Here is a 26,569-nt window from a genome sequence, read left to right on the forward strand (position 1 = left end):
ATTGTCTTCACTGACGAGAAGACAATTATTTGTTTTAAACATTTAAAATAATTCCAATATTCAAAATCTGTAACCTTACATGTGTCAAGTGTTGCCTGCCATTGCTTTCATATTAAAACTCCAACATTTAGTCTTCTTAAAATTATTTTGAACTTAAATAAAGTAAATTAAAACCACTTTACAGACAAGGAAGGTGTCATTGGCTTTATTTTAGAAAAATTTTGAATATATGAGCTTTGGTCCCATTGCCTGATAAGAAAGGGATTAAATTTAAAAACTTAGCCATGTATATAATCTATGTTAGGTCGACTAGGCGTTTTGGTAATACGTGTTATGTTTATTTTAATAGTGAATTAAACTGTTGTTGCTACATTGCTGCGTGTAAAAATGAAATTTTTATATATATTGTTTATAATGTGGACTATAGTTCATTGCGATGAACACACACATTCCTATAAAGATGGAGAACAAGTAGTGCTTTGGATGAACACCGTGGGTCCGTACCATAACCGACAAGAGACATATGCCTATTTTTCGCTCCCGTTTTGCGTTGGCACTAAAGTCACTATTGGACATTATCATGAAACTCTATCTGAAGCTCTACAAGGCGTCGAATTGGAGTTCAGCGGTCTTGATATTACGTTTAAGGAAAATGTGCCGGCGCAGCAATTTTGTGCCATCGAACTCAACGATCAAACTTACAAAGCTTTCGTTTATGCTGTCAAAAACCATTATTGGTATCAAATGTATATAGACGATCTGCCAATATGGGGCACTGTAGGTGAGATTGATGGAGACCATTTTTACATCTGGACTCACAAGAAATTTGACATTGGGTATAATGGAAACAGGATTGTTGAAGTCAACCTTACAGCAGAAAACAAAGAACGGCTTAGTCCTGATGCAAAGATCCCATTTACATATGAAGTTAACTGGAAGAAGAGCAACATAAATTTTGAAGATCGATTTGATAAGTACTTAGATCCAAACTTTTTTCAACACCGAATTCATTGGTTCAGTATTTTCAATAGCTTCATGATGGTTATATTTTTAGTTGGTCTTGTTTCTATGATACTCATGAGAACTCTTCGAAAAGATTATGCTAGATATTCCAAAGATGATGATCTTGATGATTTGGAAAAGGATCTAGGTGATGAATATGGTTGGAAACAGGTTCATGGGGATGTATTCAGACCTGTACCACATTTATCTTTATTTTCAGCATTAGTTGGTTCTGGCTATCAATTGACTGTAGTAACTTTGGCAGTTATTATTTTCACTATTTTTGGAGAATTGTATACTGAAAGGGGCTCACTCTTATCAACTGCAATCTTTATTTATGCAGCTACATCACCAGTCAATGGTTATTTTGGAGGATCCCTGTATTCTCGAATGGGTGGTAAATTGTGGATAAAACAAATGTTGTTGTCAGCATTTTTCTTACCAGTCTTAGTTTGTGGGACTGCCTTTTTTATTAACTTTATTGCTATGTACTATCATGCTTCTAGAGCTATTCCTTTTGGCAGTATGATTGCTGTGATGTCTATCTGCACTTTTGTGATTTTACCATTAACTCTTGTTGGAACGGTACTTGGAAGGAATTTAGCTGGACAACCAGATTACCCTTGTAGAATCAATGCAGTTCCAAGGCCTATTCCAGAGAAGAAGTGGTTTATGGAACCTCTAATAATCATTATTGTTGGAGGAGTATTACCATTTGGATCTATCTTTATTGAAATGTACTTTATCTTTACATCATTCTGGGCATACAAGATCTACTATGTGTATGGGTTTATGTTGCTAGTGTTCTTAATATTGATGATTGTAACTGTATGTGTCACTATTGTTTGTACTTATTTCTTGTTGAATGCTGAAGATTACCGCTGGCAGTGGACCAGTTTCTTATCTGCAGGGAGCACTGCAGTTTATGTGTATTTATATTCATTTTACTATTTCTTGTTTAAAACAAAGATGTATGGTTTATTTCAAACAACATTTTATTTTGGCTATATGGCTTTGTTCAGTTTAGCTTTAGGCATTATTTGTGGGACAGTTGGCTATGTAGGCACAAGCATATTTGTACGTAAAATTTACTCTACAGTAAAAATTGATTAAACCATTGATTTGTAAATGAATATTATGATAAATGCATTAATGAATGAAACAAAATTTTCATTCTGAAATGTTGAATATAGCAATATTTTTTCATTAAGTAGCATATAGTACATGTTACTTATTATGTTATTTAGGTTATTGAATAATTATTGCAATATTTGCATTTAGGAATTACTGCTATGTGACAGTTCACATTCCTACAGTCAATATTAAAATTAAATGTGTAGATTTTTTTAATATGGTTGCTAACTCAAGCAATACTATTGTAATTATCACTATTTTTAACTGGCCCCTATCTGTTTTATATTTAATTATCCTTGCATATAATTCTTATTAATCACATTACACTTTAGGTATAGAGAGTATGTACCATTTCAATCAACCTGTAGTTAAATTTGAAAATTAATTAGTATTGTTTATCATAAATAATCAAATAATCTATTGCAGAATGAACATAAACTTGAAATTTTATTTTATGGAAAATAAAAACCATACTTCTGGTAACAAACAACTACCAAAAAAATTTAATTTTTGTTATTATAACATCGCAAATACTTGTCATAGTGGCATCATATGATGAATATGGGTTCTGGTAACCACTACACCAAGTGGGTTTTTCAACTCTTGGCAATCTCACAGGCGCAGCCAAGCTGGTGCCTAGTGTCAGTAAATTATTTTAAACATTCAAGCAGAATATGATGTAGGATTTAGGAAACATTTTTGAGGTGACTTGATTTGGAAAAGATCCCCTGAAAAATATATGGAGTTTCAGGCATGGGCAACAAAAAATAAAGAAATGTGTCGGCTTTGAACACCGTTTCCAATTATTCTTAAAGTATTTTAAATAATTTATGAAATAAAAATAACCTTGTTTTTGGACTAAATAAATTTGTTTTTGTGTAAAATGTAAAGCAATTCTAAGAACTAGGTTTGCAAAGGTTACAATATCATCTACCTATGTGTTTTAATAGTTCATGTGTAAATATTTTCAACTATTTAAGAATATGATTATGTTAAATTAGGATATAGATGGATACATGTCCTTTTGTTAATAGATTAATGTTTTGTATGTGTGACTTGATATTTTATTTCAGTGACACAGTCTTATGTTATAACAAGTAAAAATAAAAACGTTTTATTTTAATTAAGTTAGTCATGCATGACTTAAACAAACTATATTTCTAACTTTACTAGATTTTTAAACAGTACTTTAAATTTTAGTTATCATGTTTCAATCTGATGTTAATAAATTATGCCATCCACTTGCTTTATTTATTTTTATAATTAAGAATTTAATTAATAATACACATGTTTTGAATATTAAAAATAAAACAAAAATGTAGTATCATGTATTTATATCACCTTAAATGAAATGAATTTTATTATTATATATCATTGCCACCATCAACAAATTCTTCAACATCAACAGCACCCTTTCTAGACTTCTTGCCAACTGGGCTTTTAGCATTAAATGATTGTGCGGTTCTCTTTCGAAGCAATTCGATATCCTCATTTTCGTCAGATTGGTCTGCCCATTCTAACACTAACCGTCTGCCGTAGAGATGAGTTGACTGACATAGAGCATCAAAAGCACTCTACAAAAGAAAAATAATTTGAAGTATACACAATGTATTTGTATTCGAATATTTTTATTACGATCTTTCAATACCTTAGAATCGGCTTTTGAGTGATAATCCACAAAAGCAAAACCTCGATGTTGGTCTGAACCAGCTGTTAATTTTTTTGGCAGTCTTAATGTTTTAATTTCACCAAAAGCCCTGTGGAAACGTTGATAAATTGAACAGAATGTTATTACTTGATAAGACCGAACACTGTAATACAATCTAATATTAATGCGATAGTATGATTACTCGTAATTCTATATCAGTTAAAACATCGTAATTTCATAATTAGTAAATGTATGTTTTTGTATTATTACCTGAAAATTTCGTGTAGCTCTTTCTTGTTTGCTTGGAAAGGAACATTTCGAATTAATATTTTCGTTCCATTTTGTTCTATAGTTTTGTTGCTCTTTTTTGAAGACGCAATGTCATTCCTGTTCACAAAGGGGTGTAATTATTAAAAATGGAATTGAGAAAATATTTTGTTTATTTATTTAATTCGTAGATGGGTGACCATTTGGTGTTACCGGACCCCATAGACATATCACAACTTGAGTGGAGCAATCTTGAGATATGAGAACCAAACCTTAGTTGTAACTGCTTTCCATCCTATCAAGCCAAAAGCCATGGTTGCTTCGCAGAAATAGGCAAAAGGTGCGGGTTCTCAGTATGCTCTACCAACGATCGCATTAAGCTGGCTCGATACTCTAGAGAAAGCCACTGCCAATTTCCGGTGATTCTAGTAGTACGTTTTTTACGACAACCACGAGAAGAGATGGAGTGGTGTGCCCTTATAGGACACAGCATAAATAAATTTCAATCACTAACAAAATATCAGGTGTTAAATCATAAATAATCATTTTGAACATACGCGTTTCCCTTTTCAGAACGTTTCAATTCTAATGTTTTTCCATCTAAAGTAGAACTTTGCAGTAACTTAAGTGCTTCGTTTGCGTGTTCTCTCCTGTAGAATTGCACAAATCCGTAGCCCATTGAAAGGAATTGTCCTGGATTTTTAGGGTCTTTCTTCTTTGCTATTGTTACATTATGTATTTTTCCGCAAACTGAGAAATGCTGAAAAAAATAATTCTCATATTCCTTTTTTTTGTAACCACTTGGGTATGTATCAAATATACAATGTATCCGTATGCTCCTCTGGCTACAAAGGCAATAAAAAAAAGAAAAGAAAACTCGATTACTTGGGAATGTGGCTTGTACCCCCCAAATTGAGAAGTGTGGCTGCTTTTGCGGCAGGAATAAGCAAGCAAACTTCTTATTGCTTTGATCGGGTCAAGCGATTCAAAGACATCTCGAGTTAATAGGTTGAATTTGCAAGTATATTGTAAGGACTGCTTTACCCTTCGAACCAGATTGTATGACTTGATGCTGTGCGACCAAAATAGGATGCTGATTTCCTAAGGTGCTCCTAACAGGCCCTACTAGTTGCGCAAGTTTATAAATTCGGCCAATTTAGGACGTAATACAGAATAATGTATGGATACACCCTGAAGGACATTGTCGAGAATTTAATATACGTAATTAATGGCCTAGTTTCTGATTAATGGAATTTGAAGAATCGCGAGTAATGTCAGATAAGTTTAATTAAAAAACGTTTTTAGTGATAACTAGCTGTTTGAAATGATTAATGAACGTTGCTAGGCTTCAGCGATTTTGATATCAGAATTTTTCCAATGGATAATTAATTTGTTACTAAAACTGATTTGTTACATACCGATTTTAATGTTTCTTCTGTGGTTTTAAAATTAAGATTTTTCACAAACAACATCGTGTCTTTTTCCGGGTCACCTTCGACGATTAAAGTTTCCTGAGAAACATTTTCTTTACGATCTTCGACTTCGTTTGATTGTATGTTTTGACTAACTTTTTCTGTATCTTCAACTACTTTATTATTTGTATCTGGATCTAATTTCTTTGCAGACTTGGCGAATACGTTTTCGGGTGCCCATTCTAAATACAAAGGTCCACTTTTAAACTGCGAATACGCTAGTTTGTTGAACGCTTTTTTCGCTTCGAATGGTTCTATGAAATCTATTAGTGCGGCCAGTCCATGTTTCGGCATTAGAAATCGCGCCAATTCGCCATGCTTCTCAAACATTTTTCGGATTTCATCTATACTGGTGTCGGCGGGCAAATTCTTAACCAATATGCAAGTTTTTGATCGTTTTTTTGCTGGCTGTAATGTGTTTAATGAATCGCATTTGTGTTCTTTTTGGTATGTTATTACTTTTATTATATTAGTATTCTATTGTTTATGATGTTGCGTCGAGATTCGGAGACGCAATGAATTATTTAATTTTTATAATACAGAACATCTTATAAATTAATCTTATAAATAAAGAGAATAAAGTTTCTTCTAGCCGTTATTAAATACTATGAAATTTCTTGATCACAAAATTTATGAGATAAGATACCAGACAACAAAACAATTTAAAAGATTAATAATAACTTGTTTTTTAAAGGTCATCAGTGGTGTAACGATATTGCCGGTGTCTGTAGGCCGCGGTAATCATTTACTTAAGGTGGAACTTTGCATAAATATTTAGTAATTGAAGACATGAGTGGACGAAGGGGATATGATTTAATTTTGAGAAAACGGGCAACAAAGTTGTTACTTGTACTTTTTCTTCCTTCAAAATGCAATTTCTAAAAATAGCCTTTAAACCCGGAGTTTTAAGTTCTAATATGGTTTATATGCACATAACACCTTCATTCAATGTAAAAACACAAAAATCTTAAAAATGGTACTTAACTCCTTCATCCACTCATGTCTTCAATTATGAATGAACTGAGTGTAGAAGTAGTCTATCTCATTCTCTCGCAGGCTAAGTCCTATTGACGTATGTATTTGTTCGTTTCCATTAAGCGTCAGGCTTGCGGTATATCGAATTTTAAAATATGACAACGGTGCTGCTACAGTTTGAAGTCGTCGGGGCCTAAAGGATAAGACTTCCGGTGCATTCGTATCTAGCGATGCATCGGTGTTCGAATCCCGCTGGCGGGTACCAATTTTTCTAATGAAATAGGCACTTAACAAATGCTCATGATTGACTTCCACGGTGAAGGAATAACATCGTGTTATAAAAATCAAATCCGCAAAATTATAATTTGCGTAATTACTGGTGGTAGGACCTCTTGTGAGTCCGCACGGGTAGGTACCACAACCCTGCCTATTTCTGCCGTGAAGCAGTAATGCGTTTCGGGTGGTTTCGGTTTGAAGGGTGGGGCAGCCGTTGGAACTATAGGTGACTGAGAACTTAGAACTCATATCTCAAGGTGGGTGGCGGCATTTACGTTGTAGTTGTCTATGGGCTCCGGTAACCACTTAACATCAGGTGGGCCGTGAGGTCATCCACCCATCTAAGCAATAAAAAAATACAGCTTTTAAGTTTTAGTCTTACCCGATTGAAGGCATCCAAATACACTCCGTTGCTTTCCAAGAATGATTTCGTTTCAGATACCAGCTGTGTTTCGCCAAGCGCTAATCTGACAGCGGCACTCATATCTATTTGCCATCGTAAGAAATTTAATACACATAAATACATAATGTTTCTCTAATTGAATATGCAATTTCGAAAAGAGCACATGCCGCATATTTTGTTAAATACGTTTTTTCATATAAATGTAGTTTTGAGACTTACCTACACCCATTTTATAATAATTCCAGTAATTTTCAATTGCTAATTAACACTAAAATATATCTCAAGAGTTAATATTTTAAATTTTACACTGCTTTAGAAAATAATCAGTTTTTTTCATTTCCTGAACATTTTACATTTTCAGAGATGTGCCCTTTTTGAAATTGCATATTCAATTGTATACTAATAGTATCTACTGATAACAATACAATTTAGTATTCGAGTGGTTATATGTACATTTATGGTACTTTTTTTTTTATGAATGAGGGATTACTGGTGGCCCGGAGACTTTTCCAGTTTCACCGGGACAGGAGGAGTGGGATTTGCTAACAGCTGCCCGAGCGCCTCCAAAAGAGACCTAACAACAGCTGCTTCGCGAATGAATCTACTACCGGATCGGAATCGCGACCCGCTGAGAAGATCCGGCGAGAAACTCGGCGGGATGATGCATGGGTTAGGTTGCTCGTCGAACTCGTCAAAGAGTATGGTTACTGGGGTCCCTAAGCCTGCTTCTAGCGTTCGAGCTGAAGGCGTCAATTGTACTTACTTTTATTGTCATCGTTCAATAACTGTTCTTTGGTCGTGTTGTAATTGGCGGCGACTACGTCCGCCACAGCGTTCCCACCCAAGAATAGTACGTTCCAATTATGTGAAGATTTAGCTTGAGATTTCAGTTTCTTCTCTTTTTTCTCTTTGAACGACAGGCCCTCTAAAATGTATTTGTAATGGAAACATTAATTGGGCAAGCGTAAATAAAGGGAAAGTTGTTGATTGAGTAGACAAATTAAATACATAGAGTGTGCGCGAAAAAAATATTACAAGAATATAATTTGCATTAAACAAAAAAATTCGTTCGCTAACTGATCGAAATTCGACCGTAATGACTACGATCACAATTTGTATTGTTTTTGTCTACCTATTGCTAGTAACCTCAAGAGGTTAGGTCAGCTTCACCGAAAATGTAGGCAATCTCACGGGGCTCAGCCTGGGAGACTTTACTAACGTCTACCATAATAAGAGCAGTGCTTCGCTGAATCTACCACCAGATCGGAATCGCGACCCATTGAGAAGATCCGGCGAGAACTCACTGGGCTGTATTACGAGGGCTGCACTAAAAGTATCGGGAATGGAATATTTCCACTGTTCCTGTCATATTAAAATCTTTTTAATTGAAAACTCCTTGGTTTTAAAAACCGAATACCATTTATTTATTTAAAAAAAGATTCTCGGTCTTGTCACGTAGTTTTGTCAAACTTGTTTAGTCGTTGAAAAAATGGAATTGACTCCAGAAAATTCAAGAGCGATGATTTATTATGACTTTCGAAGTGGTTTAACACAAAAACAGTGTGTTGACCGGATGATTTCTGCATTTGGTGATGAAGCCCGTCGCTGGTTTGCTGAGTTTCAACGTGGACGTGTCAAGCTCAGTGATGATGCCCGTCAAGGTCGTCTAAAAACTGCAGTCACCCAAGAAAACGTTGATGCTGTGCGTAAGCTGATTGAGGAAGATCGACATGTGACATACCGCGAAATTCAGGCAACTGTAGACATTGGCATGAGTCAAATACAAATAATCTTGCATGAACAACTAAGTGTAAAAAAGTTGTTTTCCCGATGGATACCGCATTCGCTCTGTGAAGAGCAAAAAGCGGCTCGCGTTACTCGGTGCGTCAGAACTTTCGAAAGATTCCACGCAGGATCCTCAAATGCTGTATACAACATTGTATCAGGTGACGAATCCTGGATATACGCGTACGAACCCGAAACAAAAAACCAGTCACGAGTTTGGGTGTTCGAAAATGAGTTAAAGCCAACAAAAATTGTTCGTTCACGGAGTGTTGCAAAAAAAATGGTGGCCACGTTTGTCTCCAAAACCGGCCATGTTACGACTATTCCTCTTGAGGGACAAAGAACGGTTAATGCAGAATGGTATGCTAGCATTTGTTTGCCACAGGTCGTTTCTGAACTCCGTAAAGAGAACAGCAACCGCCGCATCATCCTCCATCACGACAATGCGAGTTCTCACACCGCGCACAGAACAAAAGAGTTTTTAGAGCAAGAAAACATAGAATTATTAGACCATCCGCCGTACAGCCCCGACCTAAGCCCTAATGATTTCTATACTTTCCCTAAAATAAAGAATAAATTGCGTGGACAGAGATTTTCATCACCTGAAGAAGCTGTGGACGCCTACAAAACGGCCATTTTGGAGACCCCAACTTCCGAATAGAATGGTTGCTTCAATGATTGGTTCCATCGTATGGAAAAATGTGTCAAATTTCGCGGAGAATACTTCGAAAAGCAATAAATACATTTTTAAATAGTAATGTTGTGTCACTTCGTTAATTCCCGAAATTTTCAGTGCCGCCTATGTAGCGGGTTGGTTTTAATGACGAACCCTGCGTCGCATTCGACGGGTTCGACGATAACGGTGACTCTGCTTGGAAGAAAAACTCCCCAAAAGCGAATCGGGCGGTCCGAAATGACATGTTTAAGGCGACGGCGACTGTTTACCATTTGGTCGTCTGGATCGGGTATGTAGTTTTCGGCGGCCACAATAAGAAGGTTGGTATTGTTAGCACTACCACATGTGAAGAAGAACAAGAAAAGGTCTTCTCACGCTTGCTGAGGATGGATCCACTATAGTATAAAGCACCGCCATTTAACTCTCAAACCAAAACCAATATCATTCTATCACATTATCGCCTCATTCATATCCATTTCATCGCCATTCATCAAAATCATCTAAGTATGAACATCACCCCTGCCTCATTACAATATATATATATATATATGTGGGATCGCGGTGCACAATGGAATTAGCGAATTTGTTAAATTTTATTTAATCATCAGTTCACAAAAATATACGTCTTTTTTTATTTCGTCTTAATCAATCTGTCACTTATACTTCATGCACCATCTGCCATCTGTCAGGTCGGTGTGGCCAATGGTTACACCTAAATATTCCCACACGGCCGTCCTGCTCAGTCGTCTGTCCCAGATGACTCATACTCGACAGCATCAGCGACCCAAGGTTTCATCATATCCGCGGAGCTACTGGTGTGATGGGGTCCTTCACCTTGACCAATCCTCTGGAGATCATAACGGTCGTTCCTCTTCTTTTTCACGACTTCATAAGGTCCTAAGTATCTTGGATGCAGTTTGTAGCCTTGCACAAATTGTGTCCTCTTGATAGCAACAAGATTTCCTACTTCATATTCTCTGGGTTTCCTTCGTCTTCGGTTAAAATTTCTTCTATTCTCATCTTGAATTTTTTGTATGTTCTCCCTTGCTTTCTTCCTCAAGTCTTCTCTTTCATCACAGAAAAATTTAAGATTCTCTTCATTAATTAAATTGTAGATAACTTCATTTTTATTATTAATTTTGACTCCTGTCAGTAATTCAAAGGGTGACATCTTAATGCTTCTTTGAAATGAACCATTTAAGCATCTCTGGATATTACTGATGTGTTTGTACCACTTGGTGGGATCATCTGCTGATAATTTACTTAGAGCATCAATTATTATCTGATGGACTCTCTCAACCTGACCATTACCTCTAGGTTGGCCAGTAGTAATAATGTGATGTAAGATTCCTTCAGTTTCACAAAATTCTTTAAAAGTGTTGGATGTAAAGGAGGTACTTCTGTCACTAATAATCCTCTGTGGTGAACCAAAAGTCTGTTGTTGAATCTTCAGTTTGTCAATAACTTCATCAGTGGACAAAGTCTTTGTTGGGTAAATCCATGTAAATTTTGTGAATCCATCTACAACTGTGAGTATATACTTGTAATTCTTATTTGTTGATGTCAACGGTCCCAAATGGTCAATATGGTAAGTAGATAGTGGTATGTCTCCTTTGTCTATGGCATGCAGAAAACCTTCGGATTTTCCCTTTTTATGTGAAATTAAAATACACTCTAAGCAGTTTTCTAATACTGATTTGATCTTATCTTTCATGTTTTCAAAGTAATAGTTTCTGGAAATCAATTCTTCTGTTTTAATTAATCCAAAATGTCCCTTGTCATGATTTTTTCTAATAATTTCATTTTGCATTTTCTTAGGTACCACCATTAATTTTTTTCCATCTTTTATTTTCCATAATATTCCAGCTTCAATCATAAAGTCATCATAATGTTCTTTTTCTAAGACCTTTTTAATCAGTTTTATTTTTAAGTCATCATCTTGTGCTCTACGGAGGCGGGCGGTTGTGTCGGTAAGTATAAATATGTTTTCTACAGGTTGTCTACTGAGAGCGTCAGCATGCTTCATTCTTATTCCAGGTCTATGTTCAATAGTGTAATTATATTCTTCAAGCAACACAGCCCAGCGTGCTACTCTTGGAGGTAAGTCTTTTTTCTTTAGAGTTGTTGTCAGAGCAGAGCAGTCAGTGATGACTTTGAAATGGATTCCAAGGAGGTAAACTCTGAATTTCTTGATAGCTTCAACAACAGCTAAAACTTCTAAATAGTAACTATGATACTTCTTTTCTGCAGGTGAAGTCTTCCTACTCATGTAGTAAACTGGATGCATCTTATTATCTTTCAGGTTTCTTTGTAATAATACAGCTCCATAGCCGTCAGCACTTGCATCAGTGTGGAGTTCGGTTTCTAAGTCTTGATTGTAGATCTGCAAAACTGGTGATTGACACAGAATAGTTCTGAGGGTCTCAACTGCCTTCTCACATTCTTCGTCGTAATTGAAAATAACACCTTTTTTCAAAAGGTTGGTTAACGGTCTTGCTATAAGAGAATAATTTTTGATAAATTTTCTGAAATATCCTGTAAGTCCAAGAAATGATTGTAAAGTCTTAATATTGTGTGGGGTTGGAAAACGAGCAACAGCAGTCACTTTCTCTTTTGATGGACTGATTTTACCATCCTCAATGATATAACCCAAATAGTTAATTTTCTTCTGCATAAATTGACATTTACTCCAGTTGAAAGTTAGTCCATATTCTTCAGCTCTGTATAAAACTTTTTGTAACTTCTCAATACCTTCTTTAGGAAGTTTAAATGGCAGGATCAAATCATCTAAATAGGTCAACACCACACCATCTAAGATCAGGTCCTGAAACACATCATTAACAAATCTCTGGAACACAGAGGGTCCAACGGAGAGACCAAAAGGCATTTTTTGAAATTCGAATTGGGCACGAGGAGTCACAAACGATGTATACTTCTGGCTCTCCTTGCAAACATTAACATGAAAAAATCCATTTTTCAGGTCCAATGTTGTAAACATTGTAGCGTCTTTCAACCTGTCTATCTGGTCTTCTATGAGTGGAAGAGGAAATCTCTCTTTAATTATCTTTTTGTTTAGTTTTCGATAGTCGACACACAGTCGATATCCTTTATTCTTCTTTTTTGCCAGTACTATTGGACTTGCAAAGTCTGAATTACTTGGTTTAATTACACCATCCTTTAGCCATTCCTTAATTTGTTTATCTACAATTTCTAGTTCTAAAGGTGATAGACGTCGTGGATTCTGGTACACTGGGGTTTCATCAGTAAGTAATAACTTTAATTCAACTTTGGATTCTTTACAACATTTTCCAGGGTCATATTCTGTCAGTATTTTCTCAATCTGATCTTTATATTTGAAATTTCCTATAATCATTGGTTCCTCAGCCTGATCCTCTAACATTGTGAGTTGTAAGATTCTTTTAGCAGATATAACATCAGACTTAAAACTGAGTTCTATGTCCTGTAATATTGGGTTCCTTATTATTACATCAACTGGTATTTTGTCATCTTCGATGATATAGAACGTTGCTTCACATTGGCAACCATCAATCTCAATTCTTGGAGTACATGAGCCTCTTGTATGTACCTCACAGTCACCAATGCCTGTCAGGCTTTGTACTAAATCAGGATGGTAGTTACAAGTGTCGCCATGTATTTGAGTAAATGTAGATTCATTCATTAGGTTCACATCATTGCCAGTGTCAATAAGTGATTTTACCATAACATTATTGATCATAACTTCTTTGTAGGGTGCTTGGCTATCATTCTCCTTGTTACATTTTATTTCTAGAGTCTTCTTTATATTTTTGGGACAGTCAGTTGACTTATGACCAAAGTCATTACAACGGAAGCACTTTATTCCTTTAGAGCAGCCTGAAGATTCATGATCTAGGTCTCCGCAGTTGAAACATCTCTTCTTAGGTAATGGTTTCTTCCATCCAGATGTTGTAGGCTTGGATGTTGTTGATTGATTATAAGCTTTGTTTGACGTTCGACATTTCTTCTTTATTTCAGCATATAAATCAAGTTTTTTCCTAAATTCTTTAATGTTGGAAGCCCCATATAGTATAGTTTTATTCATTTCATTGTCAGGGATGCCATCAATGATGTATTCCATTAGGGCGTCATCTTCAATATTTCCGAGTACTGCTAGTTCTTTGAGTTGCAAAAAATATTGTTGGTAGGTTTCACCTGGTTTCATCTTCCTATTTGATATGGTCTTGTGAATGGCTGCGCTGTTCAGATGTAGTCCAAATTCCTCTTTTAATCCCGTTTTCAAGAGTTCCCATGTAGTCGTACCAGTCAAAGATCTCAGGAACAATTTTGCTGTCCCCTTCAAAAGCCTTTTTGCGTAGATCAGTTTTTCAATGCCCGTCCATTGCATGAGATTAGCGATATCTTCAAAATCCTTTATAAAGGTATCCACGCCGTATGCATCGTCACCAGAAAATGCAGTCATAGATTTTTCTAATTCGCAGAAGGAAATTTGTGGAGCAGGTTCAGCAAAGCATTCTTCGTCTTCTTTAACACCCTTCCGAGGCATTTTACTATCAATAGAATTCTTTGTAAACGTCTTCACGTGAAATTTGAAATGTGAAAATACCCTCACTTTTTCCCGTGTGCGTAGTCTTTGTTCGCAACTTTTGTACACTGATCACCGTTCTTGTTGTCTATTTCGATCCCGGACGAGCCCCCAAAGTTTTGTGGGATCGCGGTGCACAATGGAATTAGCGAATTTGTTAAATTTTATTTAATCATCAGTTCACAAAAATATACGTCTTTTTTTATTTCGTCTTAATCAATCTGTCACTTATACTTCATGCACCATCTGTCATCTGTCAGGTCGGTGTGGCCAATGGTTACACCTAAATATTCCCACATATATATATATAGATTGATTAAGACGAAATAAGAAAAGACGTATATTTTTGTGAACTGATGATTAAATAAAATTTAACAAATTCGCTAATTTCATTGTGCACCGCGATCCCACAAAACTTTGGGGGCTCGTCCGGGATCGAAATAGACAACAAGAACGGTGATCAGTGTACAAAAGTTGCGAACAAAGACTACGCACACGGGAAAAAGTGAGGGTATTTTCACATTTCAAATTTCACGTGAAGACGTTTACAAAGAATTCTATTGATAGTAAAATGCCTCGGAAGGGTGCTAAAGAAGATGAAGAATGCTTTGCTGAACCTGCTCCACAAATTTCCTTCTGCGAATTAGAAAAATCTATGACTGCATTTTCTGGTGACGATGCATACGGCGTGGATACCTTTATAAAGGATTTTGAAGATATCGCTAATCTCATGCAATGGACGGGCATTGAAAAACTGATCTACGCAAAAAGGCTTTTGAAGGGGACAGCAAAATTGTTCCTGAGATCTTTGACTGGTACGACTACATGGGAACTCTTGAAAACGGGATTAAAAGAGGAATTTGGACTACATCTGAACAGCGCAGCCATTCACAAGACCATATCAAATAGGAAGATGAAACCAGGTGAAACCTACCAACAATATTTTTTGCAACTCAAAGAACTAGCAGTACTCGGAAATATTGAAGATGACGCCCTAATGGAATACATCATCGATGGCATCCCTGACAATGAAATGAATAAAACTATACTATATGGAGCTTCCAACATCAAAGAATTTAGGAAAAAACTTGATTTATATGCTGAAATAAAGAAGAAATGTCGAACGTCAAACAAAGCTTATAATCAATCAACAACATCCAAGCCTACAACATCTGGATGGAAGAAACCATTACCTAAGAAGAGATGTTTCAACTGCGGAGACCTAGATCATGAATCTTCAGGCTGCTCTAAAGGAATAAAGTGCTTCCGTTGTAATGACTTTGGACATAAGTCAACTGACTGTTCCAAAAATATAAAGAAGACTCTAGAAATAAAATGTAACAAGGAGAATGATAGCCAAGCACCCTACAAAGAAGTTATGATCAATAATGTTATGGTAAAATCACTTATTGACACTGGCAATGATGTGAACCTAATGAATGAATCTACATTTACTCAAATACATGGCGACACTTGTAACTACCATCCTGATTTAGTACAAAGCCTGACAGGCATTGGTGACTGTGAGGTACATACAAGAGGCTCATGTACTCCAAGAATTGAGATTGATGGTTGCCAATGTGAAGCAACGTTCTATATCATCGAAGATGACAAAATACCAGTTGATGTAATAATAGGGAACCCAATATTACAGGACATAGAACTCAGTTTTAAGTCTGGTGTTATTTCTGCTAAAAGAATTTTACAAGTCACAATTTTAGAGGATCAGGCTGAGGAACCAATGATTATAGGAAATTTCAAATATAAAGATCAGATTGAGAAAATACTGACAGAATATGACCCTGGAAAATGTTGTAAAGAATCCAAAGTTGAATTAAAGTTATTACTTACTGATGAAACCCCAGTGTACCAGAATCCACGACGTCTATCACCTTTAGAACTAGAAATTGTAGATAAACAAATTAAGGAATGGCTAAAGGATGGTGTAATTAAACCAAGTAATTCAGACTTTGCAAGTCCAATAGTACTGGCAAAAAAGAAGAATAAAGGATATCGACTGTGTGTCGACTATCGAAAACTAAACAAAAAGATAATTAAAGAGAGATTTCCTCTTCCACTCATAGAAGACCAGATAGACAGGTTGAAAGACGCTACAATGTTTACAACATTGGACCTGAAAAATGGATTTTTTCATGTTAATGTTTGCAAGGAGAGCCAGAAGTATACATCGTTTGTGACTCCTCGTGCCCAATTCGAATTTCAAAAAATGCCTTTTGGTCTCTCCGTTGGACCCTCTGTGTTCCAGAGATTTGTTAATGATGTGTTTCAGGACCTGATCTTAGATGGTGTGGTGTTGACCTATTTAGATGATTTGATCCTGCCATTTAAACTTCCTAAAGAAGGTATTGAGAAGTTACAAAAAGTTTTATACAGAGCTGAAGAATATGGACTAACTTTCAACTGGAGTAAATGTCAATTTATGCAGAAGAAAATTAACTATTTGGGTTATATCATTGAGGATGGTAAAATCAGTCCATCAAAAGAGAAAGTGACTGCTGTTGCTCGTTTTCCAACCCCACACAATATTAAGACTTTACAATCATTTCTTGGACTTACAGGATATTTCAGAAAATTTATCAAAAATTATTCTCTTATAGCAAGACCGTTAACCAACCTTTTGAAAAAAGGTGTTATTTTCAATTACGACGAAGAATGTGAGAAGGCAGTTGAGACCCTCAGAACTATTCTGTGTCAATCACCAGTTTTGCAGATCTACAATCAAGACTTAGAAACCGAACTCCACACTGATGCAAGTGCTGACGGCTATGGAGCTGTATTATTACAAAGAAACCTGAAAGATAATAAGATGCATCCAGTTTACTACATGAGTAGGAAGACTTCACCTGCAGAAAAGAAGTATCATAGTTACTATTTAGAAGTTTTAGCTGTTGTTGAAGCTATCAAGAAATTCAGAGTTTACCTCCTTGGAATCCATTTCAAAGTCATCACTGACTGCTCTGCTCTGACAACAACTCTAAAGAAAAAAGACTTACCTCCAAGAGTAGCACGCTGGGCTGTGTTGCTTGAAGAATATAATTACACTATTGAACATAGACCTGGAATAAGAATGAAGCATGCTGACGCTCTCAGTAGACAACCTGTAGAAAACATATTTATACTTACCGACACAACCGCCCGCCTCCGTAGAGCACAAGATGATGACCTAAAAATAAAACTGATTAAAAAGGTATTAGAAAAAGAACATTATGATGACTTTATGATTGAAGCTGGAATATTATGGAAAATAAAAGATGGAAAAAAATTAATGGTGGTACCTAAGAAAATGCAAAATGAAATTATTAGAAAAAATCATGACAAGGGACATTTTGGATTAATTAAAACAGAAGAATTGATTTCCAGAAACTATTACTTTGAAAACATGAAAGATAAGATCAAATCAGTATTAGAAAACTGCATAGAGTGTATTTTAATTTCACATAAAAAGGGAAAATCCGAAGGTTTTCTGCATGCCATAGACAAAGGAGACATACCACTATCTACTTACCATATTGACCATTTGGGACCGTTGACATCAACAAATAAGAATTACAAGTATATACTCACAGTTGTAAATGGGTTCACAAAATTTACATGGATTTACCCAACAAAGACTTTGTCCACTGATGAAGTTATTGACAAACTGAAGATTCAACAACAGACTTTTGGTTCACCACAGAGGATTATTAGTGACAGAAGTACCTCCTTTACATCCAACACTTTTAAAGAATTTTGTGAAACTGAAGGAATCTTACATCACATTATTACTACTGGCCAACCTAGAGGTAATGGTCAGGTTGAGAGAGTCCATCAGATAATAATTGATGCTCTAAGTAAATTATCAGCAGATGATCCCACCAAGTGGTACAAACACATCAGTAATATCCAGAGATGCTTAAATGGTTCATTTCAAAGAAGCATTAAGATGTCACCCTTTGAATTACTGACAGGAGTCAAAATTAATAATAAAAATGAAGTTATCTACAATTTAATTAATGAAGAGAATCTTAAATTTTTCTGTGATGAAAGAGAAGACTTGAGGAAGAAAGCAAGGGAGAACATACAAAAAATTCAAGATGAGAATAGAAGAAATTTTAACCGAAGACGAAGGAAACCCAGAGAATATGAAGTAGGAAATCTTGTTGCTATCAAGAGGACACAATTTGTGCAAGGCTACAAACTGCATCCAAGATACTTAGGACCTTATGAAGTCGTGAAAAAGAAGAGGAACGACCGTTATGATCTCCAGAGGATTGGTCAAGGTGAAGGACCCCATCACACCAGTAGCTCCGCGGATATGATGAAACCTTGGGTCGCTGATGCTGTCGAGTATGAGTCATCTGGGACAGACGACTGAGCAGGACGGCCGTGTGGGAATATTTAGGTGTAACCATTGGCCACACCGACCTGACAGATGACAGATGGTGCATGAAGTATAAGTGACAGATTGATTAAGACGAAATAAGAAAAGACGTATATTTTTGTGAACTGATGATTAAATAAAATTTAACAAATTCGCTAATTTCATTGTGCACCGCGATCCCACATATATTTATTGCTCAGATGGGTGGACGAGCTCACAGCCCACCTGGTGTTAAGTAGTTACTGGAGCCCATAGACATCCACAATATAAATGCGCCACCCACCTTGAGATATAAGTTCTAAGGTCTCAAGTATAGTTACAACGGCTCCCCCACCCTTAAAACCGAAACGCATTACTGCTTCACCGCAGAAATAGGCAGGGCGGTGGTACCCACCCGCGCGGACTCACAAGAGGTCCTACCACCAGTAATTACGCAAATTATAATTTTGCGGGTTTCATTTTTATTACACGATGTTATTCCTTCACCGTGGAAATCAATCGTGAACATTTATTGAGTACGTATTGCATTAGAAAAATTGGTACCCGCCTGAGATTCGAACACCGGTGCATCGCTCAACATGAATGCACCGGACGTCTTATCCGTTAGGCCACGACGACTTCAAAATTCAAAATTAAACATACCGTCATCATTTTCCAAGTCTACGTGTTGAGTTTTAGCGGGCAGAAGGTGTAGCATTCTGCCACAGAATGCGGTTCCGTCGAGCTCCATATAGGCCTTTACAGCGTGTTCGGGCATCATGTACGTCACGGTGGCGAAACCTTTCGGCTGGCGCAGAATAGGGTCTATGGGCATGCTTACTTCTGTCAGGGGACCTGTTCAGTACCCCAAATGTTAATTACGGTGCATTTCAGATTAAAGCAACACACGCACACCACGTTTCTCCAATAAATAAACAATGTAGAAGAGATAGCAGACTGTGATTGTGCTGTCAAATATATAAGGGTTGCCATAGTAAATCTTCGAATATAGGTGTGTAGTCGGCCTTTAGCATAATATAATATTGTTGAGCCCGAGCACGTAATGTAAAATGAATTTCCCCATACCACAGTTAGTCGTACATTGCGTGCTGTGAAAAAGTTTCGTTTTTAATATTCTTATGTTTTCACTACTATGAATAGTGACAACTACAGCATGAATAGTCTAACTATGCCAATATCCGACCTTTAGAGGCAAGCTGTTTTTTTTTTAAATTTGATAGTGTTGTTTTATACATTTATTATGCGGACTTACGACTATTTCCATACATTGTGCGCTTTTAATTATAATAATTTTTTAATCGATTTTTACGTTACTCATTAAAGAATAAATGGCTGTAGCCCGTCTTTGTATTCGGAATCGTTTCTACTACAATCAATTTATAGTATATTTACGATAAATAGCTTACCATACTTTTCGAATAGCTGAGTAACTTCTTCCTCGGACACCACATATGGAAGATTCCTTACGAATATACTGCCACTTTCACCGATACTTTCTTCGTTATTTGTTTGCTAAAAAAACAGCTCAAGATATGAAGGTGAAGGTTATTAGGAGCATTATGTAATTAATTTGATACAATGAAATGTTTCAAGATAGTTCTTTTGACATCCGATGACGACAGACGACTGTTTCGGTCCTGAGCAAAATGTTTAACGGGATATTTCGAGCTATTGTCCAAAAAATATCTTCGAAAGACATGAACATTGGACAGCCTTCTTCCACCCCACCACAAATCTGCACCATTCCAATTTATAACCTTTTAACTAACCCTATAATATCCTACACTGTTTTCTGTTCTGTGCCTTCGCCAGTTTTAAGCTAGGACTTTTATTGTCATGTGTTAATTTGACCTTTGAAAAACTTTAGTTTTTGTGATTAGGAACAACTTCTATAACCGTGACCATCAGATACTGACAATTTAATAACAGATTTAAGTAAATAGAGATATAGATAAATAGAGTCATTTTAATTTTGAAATACATATACCTAAAAGACTTGAATGGAGTGAAAGAGCTTATGCAAGAGAAGGGCGTGGGTGCAAAGATCAGATATATTATAATAGCTCTTAATAGAAAAAGAGGACAAGCTGCCCTGATCCCGCATAGTGAGATAAAGGCTAGAAGAAGTAAAGCATAAAGCCCTGTTTAAATTTATGTAAAGCTTTTATTATTTTACCTCTTGTTTTCGTTTTGTGTTTTGTTTTTCTTCTTCCTCTGCTGCTAATTTTGTTCTGTTTTCATATTTATGTACTTGAAGACGATGATTACCTAACGAGAGTGATCAGTTTGAAATACACAGTTTGTTATAGATTATTAATATTCATTAGTGCAGATAGAAAAAATCCTTTAAATGTAGTTAATATGTAGAAAATCACAGTAAAACGTATTAGTATTAGTAAATACTATGAGAATGGTGTTGCCCATTCTCAGGTGAATCCTTTTACCACTTTTTTTGACACGCACATAAAGGGAATAATGTTATTCTAGATTTCATAACAAGTTGCTAAAAAAATAATTTTTCAGCACGAAAAGAGCTAGTCTACTTTGAACAGCCAAAACCGGAGACGATGGTTTCTACATGCCAAGCGAAATCGATTACAGTTAAACACATTTTTATATTTCATTTTGTATTTTTTTTTTTATTTCTTATATTAGGGGTCTGTGGTGGTAACACCTATCTTCATTTCCGAGAATGTTACGGCCGGACAAAATTTTATTTTTTTTATTTTTATTTAATTATTCACGCCACGTTAACTGGTCCCGTGATAAGTTCGTAAAGAACTTGTGTTATAATAACCGGCAAACTTCTTGAGCATTTGTTGACGTAGTGGGGGTAAGTTTGCGCATGGTACACTCACGTGCAAAAACATTACTTACTCTGCGTCATAATGCTATTAAATTATTAAAATCAACATATGTATTTATTTATATATTTATTAGAACATCAACAAAACATATAGGTTTTATATAATTGTAATAATTTAATCTTGGGGTAAAATAGATATTCCTTCTATTAAGTCAAAACTAGAGCTGTTGCCAGGTCTTGGTTCAGTTAAAGCGAAGCTGGTATTTGTAATTTTTTTTTCGTTATCATAATCTTGACCATCATCATCATCACTGTTTTCATCACCCGAGTCGCTATCATCGTGATGAGTCGACATAGGGCTCATCGGCGTAGTTTACAACTCGGTCGATTCGGTCTTCTTTTTTGTCTATAATTAATTATTTTTTGAAGATATTCGATTCGTAGTAATCGAATGTTACTTTTTTCATTTACCAGCTTCCGATTATTTTCTGTTCTTTTTTTCATCTGAAGCCTAGCTCTTTCATAATTCGTCGTAACCTTCATTCCGAGCCATTAAAATTTATATCTTCTTTAAAATTTTCGAAGCCTTTCTACGGTACGGAGTTTCGCTGCTTGTTGTGTAGTTATTATGATTACATCTTTTTATTACAGATTGAACGAAACTATCCATTCCGGTAACTTTCTTCTTCCCTGATCTTTTCTTACCCGGAGTCCGAAACGCGGCGAGCAAGCCAGAGCCTTTAGTTTCGTTAATAATGCACCTAACAGTACTCACTGATGTTTTTGTTGCTTCCGAAGTCTGTTTTAATTTTTCCATATCATTCTTCCCCTGTTTTATAATGAAGCAATATACGTCGTACACAAATTTTCTACCCTTTCTTTTAAGTACTACACCAGTTTGTCACGGCATAGTGTATGTTTTATAAAAAATCAACAAACACTCAACAAATAGCAATGGCAACAAAGTCCACAAGCAATTATAATAAATAACTTAACGATTAATAACGATAGACTTTCCACTGTACGCAAGCGTACTTTTGGGAGCAAGCGGAATGAGGGCGCGGTGCGGGACGCAAGGTTCGACTGATCTACCAATAACGCGCTCGATACGATTTCCCCTGCCGTCGCGCCTCACCCTCACCATCAAAGTGATCTAAAATTCGGTTCTGCGCAGTCAAGGTCATTTGCTCAAGAAGTTTGCCGATTACTATACAGGTACCAGATAACGGAAATAAATGTAAGATTTTTATTATACACATACATATATTCAATATACATCCATAACCTTGGAAAAGACATTTATATTTATCATACAAATATCTTCCCTTGACGGGATTCGAACCCGCGACCCCCTTGTGTAGTGACCATGTCACTTACCACTACACCAGACGGCCGTTAATACATTAATACAAAGCATATTAATACAAAGGATAAGTGAAAAACAAGTCTTAGAGCTATATCATAGCTACACATTTACCTATAAATAATTTATCTTTGTTCAGGGCTTTCTTCAATTCCTTTTCAGTCCTGAAGCCAACATAACAAAATCCAGCAAGCTTTTTTCCTTTCCCAAGTGGCAGTCTTATTGAAAATGGTACAAGAGGTCTGAAAAATTCCTTGATGTCCTTTTTTTTACATTTAAATGGTAGTCCTGTTATCTGGAAACGAATAAAACATAACTTTAATGGTAAAAAGATTAATCAAAAATTGGTACAGTGTATTTGTTTAGGTTATTTTAATAGAAGAATAAAACGCACATGGGCAAGAATAAGAAAGAATTGTATAAATATCTTTCCACAAACTCTCAGTTGTAAGATTAGTTTGATATGTTTGTAGGACAATGTTTATTTTTGTTTTAGAGATAGTTTGATTAAATGCATTTATACTAACATTAAGGGAGTACTGGCTTCCATAGCTCAGTAACTAGCTAGTGACTAGCTTGGAAAATGGGCTTTAAGCTGAACATGTTGTGGAAGTTGTGTGAATAAAGTAATTTTTATTTGTTTTTGTTTTAATGCAATCAATTTGTACTTACTTTGACATAGAACAATTCTCTGTTTCTAACTTTTTTTGGCTTGATTTCCTCTGTTTCCGTTTGGGGTTCTTCTGTATTCCTATCGATTTTCTTCATCAATAATTTCATGTACTGTAAAGAACATTCTGGTGTAAGTCTGAACACAGAAATACTTATACCAGAAGGTATGTTTTAAATAAACCTGTCTTTGTAATGGATGTTGTTTGTTTCATTATTATTGCATAAATAAGAGAACAAGGTCACGGCCCACTTGATGTTAAGTAGTTCTGAAGCCCATAGACACTAGCAACATAAATGGCGCCACCCACTTTGAGATATGAGGTCTATAGTAGGAGTGTCGCACCCATCAAATTGGTATGTATTATTATATAGACAGGGCGGTACCTACCTGTGTGGGTTCACAAGGCACTCTACCATCAGGAATGAAAATATATAATAAACATATAATTTATTACTAAACGAGTACTCTAACATATCATTAATCACAAATACACTCTGCATCTTATCCATAAGTTTCAACAGCTACTTAGATGTTTATTACATGTAGTCATATTTAATTGAACTTTTTTAGGCTTTGGATTTGACGCTGTATGATTTTCATACTAAGCATATTATATCTCAATAGTTCTCAATGTTTAACATAATTATGATTGTTATTATAGCATAGATTGCTTGGTTATGTGTTTATAGCATGAATTACCTCTAAATCACTGATATGTTTGTTTGCCACTTTCTCATCCTTCTTTTTTGGATTGTCAGTTTCTACCACTACTTCCTTCTGTTTCTCAGCATCATTAGCAACAGTTTCTTCATCCACACCACTGTCATTATCAGATTTTGAAGCATCTTCAAAGGCTTCCTTTATCCATGCAGTCTTGTCATTGATGTGTGCATTAATGAATTCAGCAAATAATGGGTCATCTTTGTGCTGGAAGTTAACATGCATTTTATGTGTCATGGTTGAAGATTTTTCGTGTTCCATAAATAAATAAATGGACTACTAACTGTAAGGTATACATAGCTGTCTTTGTACATAATTACATCTAATTTCAGATGCTAAGTTATGAAATTTCTCATACTCTTAAATACACAAGTTTCTCTTGCTAGTAAGATTAAAATTGTCAACTATTTGATAAAATATTGTAAAGCTAGTGGTTGATATAATCAAAACGGTCTATTATAAAGTTATACCTTCTGCAAAAGTTCTTTGATTTTATTCTTGTTTTTTTTCACTTTCCTTTCTTGTTTTTGTGCCTTGGCAGTGTCAATTTCATCTTTGTGAATTTTCTTGTAGGCTGTACTGTCGGAAGCGTATTTGCTCCACGCTCTAGGTTTTTTCTCATCTCCTAAATCAACACATGTTTGAACTTCAATTTTCATAGAACGTATGCAAGTGCCATCAAAGTATTCTTTGGCGGCTATCGCTTGTTCCTCAGTTCTATAACCAACGAAACCGAAGTTTCTGAATTTTCCATCTTTGGTATATTTCAACTGTACGTCGGTAACCTCTCCTTTCTGACCAAACAATTCTCTAAGATGATCGACTGTAACCTGAGGAAATAAAATCTGTAATAAAATAACGTTTGTATAGTTTTCTGAAAATTTAAGAATAAACAATTACCTTGTTAGGCAAATTTTTAACAATAAGACGTGACATTCTTCTACTTTAATGCATTTGGCTTCCGTAAATATTAATTATAAATGTTCATAACATTATTGCAGATATAAACACGTGCGCCGTATTGTTTTATTATGACATTTAGTGTCATTTAGTATGACTTGACGGCTGACGTTTAAGAAATTGACAGTGTAGTACTTTTATTTTTTAGCTGGAAAGGCAAACATATCGTACCATACCATCTAATCTTTTATAAATATATGAGAAATGAAATGAAATGAAAATCTCAGTGAAATGGTGGTTGTTTAAAGTAGTGGACTTTTTGGAGCATTTCGAGAAGTTACGTCCAGCGGCTTTGTTTTATTTTCCCACATTTGTGCACTTTCATAAATACTAAACAGTTAATAAGCCATCGTTATTAAGCATTGAAACCTGAAGAAACACTAAATAGACAAAATAAAACAAATCACACAACTTCACTGACATGGTAATCGTGTTTTAAAATATGGTGCCTAATCCTCGTTAGTAAATTCAGAACGAGTTTTAAATGTTTTTCTTTTAATAAAAAAAGTAATATTGGAATTAAAGAGCCGCAACTTCACATCCAAAGAGGTGAAGGTTGCCGACTCCTGGCCTAAAACCTTTGGGCCTAGCGAGGAAATTTGATGTTGTGTTTTGTATCGTGAGTACTCCATGTCGTTCCTCGGAGTACTCCATGAGGAGTGCTCCGAGGAACTGTTTGAGGTGATTCAGTCAATCTCTTTTCACTATCCCATCACCCGTTCCTCAAGCACAGTTTACATGATTCTTACTACAATGCGTTAAATCTAAAGTGCGTTATTAAAGAAAAAAATCTTTTGCACACTCTGAATCCAACTCTGAAATAAACTTTCCTCCTGAATGCTAAATATAATATTCTGTTTCATTCAAACTTTGGAAACAGTTCAGAGAAAGTTAAGTAGAGAGACTACTCTTCGTAATTCCTAGGCATTACTGATATTCATGAACGACGGTGATCATAGAAGACAGATGAGCCGTATGCTTGCCCACTTTCGATTTCAATTACGTTTGTACATATGCATTTAATACACTTTGACTTTGTATTTGTTGAATTATTAAGAAAAGAGAAGAATAAGCTGTCCTATCGATTAGAAATTGATTTTTATTTATTTTTTTCTACGGAGTTCAGATTTAATTAATTTAAAATACTTTTCATAAAATGAGTAAAGATAAGTTGTTTGATTTTGTAATTTTAGGTTTTCTTTAGATATAAACAATAATAATTAATAATAATTGGGAACAACTCACACATGTCAACTGGGCCCAATTTAGGATTCCCTAGTTATCGGTAACAGAGCCTGACATAGATACTTATATACGTTTTTTAAATAAATACATATATAGATATTAAACACCCAGACAAAGAGCAAGCAAAGCTGTTCATCACACGATTTTTTACCCAATGTAGGAATCGAACCCACAACCCTCGGCGCAATAGTTAGGGGCGCT

At 35.6% G+C, this 26,569-nt stretch overlaps 2 protein-coding genes across 2 annotated transcripts; one reads left to right on the plus strand and one right to left on the minus strand.

Annotated features, from left to right (window-relative positions):
* The first annotated feature begins 265 nt into the window (after positions 1 to 265).
* LOC101747143 (transmembrane 9 superfamily member 3) lies at positions 266 to 3,377 on the plus strand. Its single transcript, XM_004932151.5, has one exon. The coding sequence runs from the start codon at positions 388 to 390 to the stop codon at positions 2,113 to 2,115; it is 1,728 nt and encodes a 575-aa protein (XP_004932208.1). The 5' UTR covers positions 266 to 387; the 3' UTR covers positions 2,116 to 3,377.
* A 78-nt stretch (positions 3,378 to 3,455) lies between these two features.
* Positions 3,456 to 25,216, minus strand: LOC101747007 (probable RNA-binding protein 19). The gene is made up of 15 exons (XM_004932150.5): positions 25,064 to 25,216; positions 24,634 to 24,993; positions 24,143 to 24,370; positions 23,443 to 23,553; positions 22,885 to 23,065; positions 20,778 to 20,869; positions 20,008 to 20,113; positions 19,244 to 19,435; positions 7,941 to 8,102; positions 7,157 to 7,260; positions 5,470 to 5,931; positions 4,609 to 4,811; positions 4,055 to 4,171; positions 3,785 to 3,893; positions 3,456 to 3,710 (listed from the first exon to the last, which is right to left on the minus strand). The coding sequence occupies exons 1-15, from the start codon at positions 25,097 to 25,099 to the stop codon at positions 3,501 to 3,503; spliced, it is 2,673 nt and encodes an 890-aa protein (XP_004932207.1). The 5' UTR covers positions 25,100 to 25,216; the 3' UTR covers positions 3,456 to 3,500.
* Between the last annotated feature and the right edge of the window lie 1,353 nt (positions 25,217 to 26,569).

This window comes from Bombyx mori, chromosome 8, assembly GCF_030269925.1.
Source record: "Bombyx mori chromosome 8, ASM3026992v2".
Taxonomy (NCBI): domain Eukaryota; kingdom Metazoa; phylum Arthropoda; class Insecta; order Lepidoptera; family Bombycidae; genus Bombyx; species Bombyx mori.

Bases quoted from the DNA above. Each gene is read 5' to 3' on its own strand.
- LOC101747143 (XM_004932151.5), top strand. From the start codon at position 388: ATGAAATTTTTATATATATTGTTTATAATGTGGACTATAGTTCATTGC.
- LOC101747007 (XM_004932150.5), bottom strand. From the start codon at position 25,099: ATGTCACGTCTTATTGTTAAAAATTTGCCTAACAAG. The intron at 3,894-4,054 runs GTAATAATACAA...ACGTTTCCACAG, and splicing joins GAGCTACACGAAATTTTCAG to GGCTTTTGGTGAAATTAAAA. The intron at 3,711-3,784 runs GTATTGAAAGAT...TTTCTTTTGTAG, and splicing joins ACTCAAAAGCCGATTCTAAG to AGTGCTTTTGATGCTCTATG.